The sequence below is a fragment of the Colobus angolensis genome, unplaced genomic scaffold, assembly GCF_000951035.1.
Source record: "Colobus angolensis palliatus isolate OR3802 unplaced genomic scaffold, Cang.pa_1.0 Scaffold144, whole genome shotgun sequence".
In the NCBI taxonomy this organism is placed as follows: domain Eukaryota; kingdom Metazoa; phylum Chordata; class Mammalia; order Primates; family Cercopithecidae; genus Colobus; species Colobus angolensis.
The window spans coordinates 221,369-230,808 of NW_012114533.1; the positions used below are offsets into that span (position 1 = coordinate 221,369).

A 9,440-nucleotide genomic window follows, 5' to 3' on the forward strand; every position below is an offset into this window, starting at 1 on the left:
CCACAGGTGACCTCCGTGGGCCGCGCGGCTTCCGTGACCCCTCGCCGGCTCCGCGACCCGGAGGACGCGTGCTCAGTCTTGGGGCGCCGAGTGTCGGGAGGCGGAGAGAGGCCGAGGGATCGGCGCCGAACGCTGCCATCCGGGCCCCCTGCGTGTGTTCCCTGGACTGGCCGTGCTGGGCTTGGCCAATTCCGCAGCGCTTTCCAGGTCGCCCAGACCGGTGGAGACAATCGTGTGGACCAGCCCGGATCTCCTTACCGCTCTGTGTTTGAGTTAAACTTCCTACAGGCAAACTATTACGAGCTTTGATGTCTTCAAGGCAAAGACGAAACTACAAATTGACATTTAAGTTATATTCTTACTTCTTTTTTTTTTGTCCTAAAGCTTGGCTTTGGAAAACTGAGGTACAGAAAATTAATAATTAATGTTGACATGCTGTCCGAATACTCAGATGCGAGGGGGCACCTGAGTCCATTTTTTTGGGCGCTTTTGCTTTCTGGGATGCCCTTGTGCCTAATGACAGGGATACGCCCTGCAGCTGCCTGCATCCTTTCTGCTGTGGGTCAGGCCTGGTGAGATGAGATCTCATGTGTTCAGTGACCTTCTAGTTAAGGTCCTGGGCCGGCCTTGTATTGCTGGGGCTGTTATGTGTGCTGGGATTAACACCAATGACTGCTGTTATCAGCATAGATGGCTTGTGTTCTCATTTCAGGACCGTATCTGAGTAATTGCATCCATTGTGATGTGGTGCCACCAAACAGAAAAGTTCTGTGGTCATACTCGACTATGTAAACTAAGTATTTTAAGTTACGGCCAATTCCAATGCATTTTGTTACAATTCAGCATGAAACAGTTAACACAGACCAGTAACGGTAGAGTGAAATTAGAATGAACAGAATCAACATTCTTTTCCATATATGTAATCATAAGGGCATCCAAGCAGATGTTGTACGGTGCCATGGAAGACCACGTACCTTCCATTTCCAGGCTTACTGCACTTGGGATTAGGCTAAGGCATCCAAAGAAAGAAAATAATTGTTTTTTTTTTTTTTGCCAGGCTGGAGTCCAGTGGTGCGATCTTGGCTCACTGCAACCTCCACCTCCTGGGCTCCAACCTGGTTAATTTTTGTATTTTTAGTAGAGATGGGGTTTCACCATGCTGGCCAGGCTGGTCTCAAACTCCTGACCTCGTGATCTGCCTGCCTCAGCCTTCCAAAGTGCTGGGATTACAGATGTGAGCCACTGCACCTGGCCTGAAAATAATGTTTAACTCCCATTTATATGTTAGATATATTAGACTATTAGACTGATATATTAGTCTGATTAGGTATATTAGACTGATTAGATATATTAGACTAAGACTGCTTAGATATATTAAACCCCCACACACACAACACACACACACACACACACACATACACATACACTGCACAAGGAAACAGAGGGACAAAGCAGGAAGTCCAAGTTTCCATTAAACCAATCTTTAAATGGTTAAATTTAGTAGGAAATAAAGGCATCCTTAATGGAAGTTGAGAAGCACAATTCAATAGTGACACCTAAAATGTAATATTAAGACTTGATCAGTTGAATAAAATCAATTGTGAACATTGCTCAGTTACTGGTGATGCTACAGGAAAAAAAAAGTGATGCCAGAATAGATTTGTTAGGCTTGTTTAAAAAATACATAAAATTGTTCATTAATAAGACTTTAATATCCAGTTTTTATGTCTGTGATTAAATATCATTTTTTATTTTTAGAAGGTATAGTTTTAAAATTTTGAAATGTAATGAATTTTGTATAAATATTTGTCTATGTATATATATATACATGTGTACTCATATATATTATATATATATATGAGGACACTTAGCTATCTTATTTACTGAAGCTAAAGAAGTAGGTCCTGGCCGGGCGCGGTGGCTCAAGCCTGTAATCTCAGCACTTTGGGAGGCCGAGACGGGTGGATCACGAGGTCAGGAGATCGAGACCATCCTGGCTAACACGGTGAAACCCCGTGTCTACTAAAAAATACAAAAAACTAGCCGGGCGAGGTGGCGGGCGCCTGTAGTCCCAGCTACTCAGGAGGCTGAGCCAGGAGAATGGCGGGAACCCGGGAGGCGGAGCTTGCAGTGAGCTGAGATCCGGCCACTGCACTCCAGCCTGGGCGACAGAGCGAGACTCTGCCTCAAAAAAAAAAAAAAAAAAAAAAAAAAAAGAAGTAGGTCCTTAAAAAGCCATTGACAGGTCTTTAGTTTGCAGTGTGACTGTGAAACAGGCATCCTTGTTACTCACACGTTTGCTGAAAGGATAAGAGAAAGCCCCCAATAAAAAAGTCTCCCTAGATTGTTTACAATTTGTTGATATTTGGAGTATCTTGAGTGGTAAACTTTAAACGTGGATTTATTTTTCTTTCGTTTTAGGATTTGGATTTCTCCAATCTTTTTTATGATTAATTGTTCAATGTTTATGCATTATGGCAAAGTGATAATGAAAATGCTCAAACTCAGGGTCCTGCAGGCGCTGTGGGGAGGCAGTGGGGTGACATGAGGGAATTAGAGATCCAGTAGAAGCCCCCGACCCCCATCTGCTTCCACCCCTTCTCCTTCCAGAACACCACCAGCAGCCAGACCAAAGAGTTCTCCAATTTACTGGTTCCTGGACAGAAAAGCACTGATCCATTGAGCACACTGCAGTGAAGCTCCCAGCTGACATGTCCTGTCCATGTAAACAGAGCTTCCAGCACTGTTTTGTGTTTTCTTCTTAACTGTGTACTGACATCCAAGGGTTGTTAGGAATGTTTGGAAAGTCCAGGTATGAAAGAAAGACCTAAATAAAATAAAGCAAACACCACTCACCATAACAAAAGGACCCCAGAGATAGGCAGCACAGGGAATGGAAGACTCAATAAACTGTAATTGTGGTATCCAAAGAATTAGCATAGAAGGCAAAATGGAATAAAATGTCATGATGGAAAATGTAAGTGAGGGAATAAGGTCAGAACAGAACATTCATTTATATGATTTCTTTTTTTTTTCTTTTTAATCTTTGAAACCTACATTTTAGGTTCAGGATACATATGCAGGCTTGTTACATAGGTAAACTCATAGGGATTTGGTGTGCAGGTTATTTCATCACCCAGGTCCTAAGCCTAGTACCCAACAGTTTTCTGTCCCTCTCCCTCCTCCCATCCTTCACCCTCCACCCTCTGGTAGGCCCCAGTGTTTGTTGCTCCCCTCTTTGTATCCACGTTCTCATCATTTAGCTTCCACTCATAAGTGAGAACATGCGGTGTTTGGTTTTCTGTCCCCTGTGTCAGTTTGCTCAGGATAAAGGCCTCCAGTTCCATCCACGTTTCTGCAAAACCCATGATCTCGTTCTTTTTTATGGTTGCATAGTATTCCATGGTGTGTATGTACCACAGTTTCTTTATCCCATCTGCCATTCATGGGCATTTAGGTTGATTCCATGTCTTTGCTGTTGTGAATAGTGCTGCAGTGAACATTCGCATGCATGTATCTTTATGGTAGAAGGATTTCTGTTCCTCTGGTTGTGTACTCAGTAATGGGATTGCTGGATTGAATGGTAGATCTGTTTTTACTTCTTTGAGGAGTCACCGCACTGCTTTTCCCAGTGGTTGAACTATTTTACACTCCCACCAGCAGTGCGTAAGTGGTCTCTTTTCTCCACAGCCTTGCCAGTATCTCTTATTTTTTGACTTTTTAATAATAGCCATTCTGACTGGCGTGAGATGGTATCTCACTGTGGTTTTGATTTGCATTTCTCTAATCATCATTGGTATTGAGCCTTTTTTCTTATGCCTGTTGGCTGCATGAATGTCTCCTTTTGAAAAGTATCTGTTCATGTCCTTTGCCTACTTTTTAATGGAGTTGTTTCCTTGTAAATTTGTTTAAGCTCCTTATAGATGCTGGATATTTGACCTTTGTCAGATGCATAGTTTGTGAATATTTTCTCCCATTCTGTATGTTGGCTGTTTACTCTGCTGCTAGTTTCTTTTGCTGTGCAGGACCACTTCAGTTTAATTAGATCCTATTTGTCAATTTTTGCTTTTGTTGTGATTGCATTTGGCATCTTTGTCATGAAATCTTTGCCTGTTCCTATGTCCAGAATGGTATTGCTTAGATTGTCTTCCAGGGTTTTTATAGTTTTGGCTTTTACATTTAAGCCTTTAATCCATCTTGAGTGGATTTTTGTATATGGTGTATATAAGGAAGGGGTCCAGTTTCAATCTTCCAGAGCAGAACTTTCTAACTTGTGTGTGGGTGTTGTGCCCTGGGCATGTTAACAGATCCCTCCAACTCGGGGAGTCTGGGTGGCTGGAGCTCTGCACCAGTCACCTCTGGGGTGAGTAGCCTGGCCTCAAAGTGACATACAAATATCATTTTCTGTGTGTGTCACAGCATGGAGAAAGGTGGGAAGTCCCAGATGAGATCAGTCTAAGAAATTTGTACTTGACAGAAAAAGAAAACAGAGAGTCAGTCTGGAGGAAATCAGCAAGTGCCTTATAATTTTTTCCCAAGCTAGGCTTAGTGGCTCATGCCTGTAATCCCAGCACTTTGGGAAGCCAAGGTGGGAAGATAGCTTGAGGTCAGGAGTTTGGGACCAGCCCTGGCCACCAAGCGAGACCCTGTCGCTACAAAAAAATAAAAAATTAACTGGGTATGGTGGTGTGCACCTGTAATATCTAGTCTTTGGACTAGAAAAATCTAAAATGGTTTGGTAAGACTTTGCTGTTGCTTTAAAGCGATAGTCCCCAAACTTTTTGGCACCAGGGACTAGACTGGTTTCATGGAAGACAATTTTTCCACTGATGACGTTGGGGATATGGTTTCAGGATGAAACTGTTCCACCTCAGATCATCAGGCATTCGATTCTCGTAAGAAGCTTGCAACCTAGATCGCTTACACGCACAGTTCGCAATAGGTTCACACTCCTATGAGACGCTAACGCTGCCACGGACCTAGCAGGAGGTGGAGCTCAGGCAGTAATGTTTGCTCAACCTGCTGCTCATCTCCTGCTGTGTGGCGCAGTTCCTAACAGACCACAGACGGACCTGTTGGGGACCCCTGCATGCACACCAAGGGTGTTTAGAGGGAAAGTAACTAAAGAGGTTCCCACCAGCCAAGTGAGGACAATTAGAGCAAGAAGAAAACAAACATCAGCTAAGTGAAATATATTATTTGTAAAAAGCCCAAGCCCATTAATAAGGTCAGATGAGGCAAGCAAGACGAGCTTTAAAAAGGCACGACAGAATTTAGTAATGTTTGCACTGTGTCTAGGGTTGCCATGTGAAAAGTTTAGTTACTGTCACTTCCTGGGCTAACACAGTAGTTGTCAACACCAACTTAAAGGCCTAAACATTCAACAAAAAGGCCAAGTTACACCATAGAACACTGGTCTATGCAACTCATATAGAGGTAACTCCGTATTTCATTTTAAGGAAGGACATCAGGCTACAAGACACTGAAACCTGGTGTTTGGTTGAGGCCTTATAAAATCCCAGTGAAGGCAGGATTGGAGCTCAAAGCGGCCCTAACTAGCAGATACGTTTGGCGTCAAAGAGTGCGTGCCCTGTGCTGAGAAACAGCTGTGACGTTCAAAGACCATGAACCAGGGAGCCCCACTTTGTTTTTACAGAAAGGGACGGTCCCTTAGGATTTAACCCCATAAGATTAATTTTCCCCATAGGAAACTATTAAAATAAGCATTACTATTACCTTAGGAAAGGAATAGGAAAGTATAACAAAGATAAAATAATTAAATCTGTGATATTAATGAATACCTTTTGCTAGACGTAAGTACAGGTATAGAAATAAGTTTTGTAATCATTGTACTGTTTGAAGGTCTTAGGAGAAGCTAGCTTACTAGATTTGTATGTCTTGATTTATTGGATTTGTAGAAGTTCAAAAGTTTACTAAGGTTTGTGCAATTTGTAAGTTTGCATAAAGCACTAAAAAATTAGACATATTAAAATGTCATCAACACTTAAATAAGAAAAACTAATTTCTTTGCCCTGTAAGCAATGTGCTGTGTTTGAGAAAAAAAATTAGTCTGACCAGCCTGCCAAACTATAAATTGGCCATGTACTATAATAGGGAAACTTGTCCCCTGTCTATGAAAATTTCTCTTTGGCATGAAAGTCGCCTGTTCTCAGCAGCATGGTGACAGACGGAGGGAGAGGAAAATGCAGCTGGTAGATTATTCCTTATGTCAAAGCATATGAAAAAATTACTGAAAGGGTTTGACTGACCTGTAGAACATTTGGGGAGAATTTGAAAATACATAGTACATAGGAAACTAAGGAAAGGGGGGAAGGCACTATTAATATAAGGCAAATCAGCATTACATGAAAAAGTAAATGGGTTCCCATCCCACCACCTGGCTTAGCATCGAATGCTATTTAATGATAATAAAGCAAACCTGTAGATAGGGACCGGGCCCTCAGCCTGTAGATTAGGAAGGCAATAGATAATGTCTAGAATTTGACCAGGTGCCTGTCGTTCCAGCACTTTAGGAGGCTGATGCTAGAGGATTGCTTGAGGCCAGGAGTTTGAGGCTGCAGTGAGCTATGGTCATGCAACTGCCTTCCAGCCTGGGCGACAGAGTGAGACCCCTACCCTAATAAAAATAAATAAATACATAAAATAAAACATGATAAAGTTATTAGGTCAAAGATAGTAGTATACACGTGTTATATAGAAATATGGTGTAAACACCAGAAGAAAGAGCAGTGGAGGTGATTGCTTCTGGGGAGTTGGGAGGGCTGAGAAGGAGCTTACTGTCTTTTATAACGTCTCTTTTAACACTACCTGATTTTTAAACTGAATGTATATATAGTAATTTCATAAAAAGAAGAGTTAACCAACCCCCTCCAGAAATGATATGCTATAGAAAATGTGAAAATCCAGAAAAATATAAAAAATATAAAAATTACCTTTACTCAGAAACATTTAGTGTATTGTATTTCCCCCATTCTGTCTAGAAATGATGTCTACACTTACCTTTTTCCCTAATTTACATGGATAAGGTTAAATTGTACGTATAGTTTTATTTTTTTATGTAATCTTATATATTCCCATGTCATTACTCTGATTTTTATTATGAATGTCCCTATTTATATCCCATAATGTTGTACATAATGTTTTATTAGGTACCAAACCTGTGAGTTTTACCTTCAGTGAAATTCCTAAAAGTGGAATTTTTAATTCAGATAGTCTGAATGTTTTCATGACGTTTTCTTTTCTTCCTTCATTTTATTGTATTTTACTTTTATTTTTTACATGATTCTAAATTATACTCAGGAAATACTGGTGTACCAATTTAAAGTATTGTTACTGATCATGGATTCTTAGATTCTCATGCAATGGAAATTGACATGAGGCAGAGAAAGTGTCCCAGACAAGACTTTATTGGGCTTCTGCTGGAGCAGGAGGGCAGCGGCACAAGGGCAAGAGTTCCCGGGCTGGCCCTCGGGACAGGTGTTCCTGCTGTTTTAGGGTGACATGAATAGTCATGAGGTGTGTCAGCAGCATTACACACGCTAGTGGCAGGCACCGTGAAACATCATGTTAGCACAGATGTGTCATGATCAGGGCATGGCAGATGAGGCCCTGAGGAGAGGATTTTAGTAATAGAGCAAGGCAAGAGGTCAGGATCATCATTCTCCTGGGTAGCTCCCTTGGGTAAGATTTGGGGTGGAACGTGGCTTCTCTTGTTTCCTTCCCTGGTTTGCGTGGTCTCACGGTGGGCAGGTGTGATGGCATGGGGGATGTATGGAAAATATGGGAGTGGGTATGGGCCAAGCCCTGTCCCTGCTGCCTCCGTTTTACTTGCATGGTGTGAGAAGCATTGCCTGTCTTTGTTAGTATTAGCATGAATCGGTTTTGTATTTGCAAGGTTCACGGTTTGAAAAGGCATCTTTAATTTACTCTCCACCATTGCTTTTTGGGAAGGCCGTGCACCATTGTGTTAAGAGAGTGAACTGCAGAGCCATGCAGTCCTGGCTTCCAGCCCTCATTCTGCCATTGTAGCCATGGGTCCTCTGGAGACAGATTTCTTTGCTTGTAAAACACAGGTGTTCTCAGCAGCTACGTCAGAGGGTAAGGGTCTTTCAGTGTGGACCTGGCACATAGTATACATCAAAAAAGTGGAATCTTTTTTTCTGAAGTTGAAACTTTTAAATATAATTATTAGCTATTGTCTTTCTTTTTTGGGGGTAGAATCGTTAATGTCCTTTGCACGTGTTTCTACTGGGGTCTGTTTTTCCAATTTTTTTGAACCCCAGTTTACTCCATTGTTTTTCAGCTTTAAGAGTATTTTACTGATTCTGGCTGCTTTTCGGGTAGATCATCAAATTGTTTGCTAACTACGCTCATTTTATCTCCTTTCTGACAATCTCCTTTCTCATTATGTTTCATGAGTTGTATTTGCCTTTGCCAGAACTATCTGAACAAAGTTACACAAGGATGGGATGACAGATATTTTTATCTTGTTCCTGTTTGGGGAATTAAGGGACTAATGTTTTATCGTCAACTGTGCTGGTGGCTGCTGAAGTAGGTAGTTCTGACCTTGTTAAGGAAGCACGGGTAGTATCACTTGCTGTTTGGTGGAAGGGTATTTATCAGGAGTAGGGTATTCAGTTATTTAATGATTAACAGTTTCTGCTAAGAAAACTAAATCTCTAGGACATCCTTGATTTATTGTTTCTTTTTTGCTCAGCAATTTTTATGTAAGGCATAGGTAGAATTTTATCTTTCACGGCTGTAAGCAGTGTTTTCAACTAAGAAATGGAATATCATTACTGACCTCATTGTGGGCTTTGAAAATTGAGCTACATTTTTGCTCTTCTTTCTGCATTTGGTATTAACAATTATTGAATGTTAGAGATGGAAGGGAACCCAGATTATCTGGTATATGCTTTTCCTCATACAGAGAGGGAACTGATAGCAGAAGTCAAGTGATTTGCCCAGGGTACTGATTTGCTTTCTAAGAAACTGATTTGCTTTCCAGGAAACTGATTTGCTTTCCAGGCTCACCAGGGCGAGTATTAAAGGACCAGCAAGTAGGCAAGGCTAGGAGCAAAACTGCAAATTTATTTTTGTGGTCACCTAGCTTCAGGGAAGAAGGTGTGGAGGGTGAGGTCTGTCAGCCTCCGGCAAAGGAGGCCGAGAGAGTCGCCCGGTGGAGCTCTCGGGCAGAGTTCCTGCAGTCCCTACAGCAGTGGGGGCTAAGGAAGTGCGCTCAGCGTGCCCGCCGGGAGCGGCTTTTATGTCCTGGGCCTGGGAGTGGGAGGGCAGTGGGCGGGACGTAGGCGGGTCGGGCGGGCAAGCTCTCGGGCAGAGTTCCTGCAGTCCCTACAGCAGTGGGGGCTAAGGAAGTGCGCTCAGCGTGCCCGCCGGGAGCGGCTTTTATGTCCTGGGCC

The 9,440-nt window shown here is 42.3% G+C and overlaps 1 protein-coding gene across 2 annotated transcripts in view; it reads left to right on the forward strand.

Annotated features, from left to right (window-relative positions):
• Window positions 1-74: 74 nt before the first annotated feature.
• The window catches only part of SERPINB6 (serpin peptidase inhibitor, clade B (ovalbumin), member 6), a 24,206-nt gene continuing 14,840 nt past the window's right edge, over window positions 75-9,440 (forward strand). Inside the window, exon 1 of one of the 2 annotated variants that reach the window (XM_011935463.1) lies at window positions 75-349. In XM_011935463.1, the coding sequence (XP_011790853.1) occupies window positions 309-349 (41 nt within the window). In that variant the 5' untranslated portion in view covers window positions 75-308. Of the gene's footprint in view, window positions 350-5,022; window positions 5,118-9,440 lie in introns of those variants that run through there. The other variant, XM_011935464.1, reaches the window with a different exon arrangement.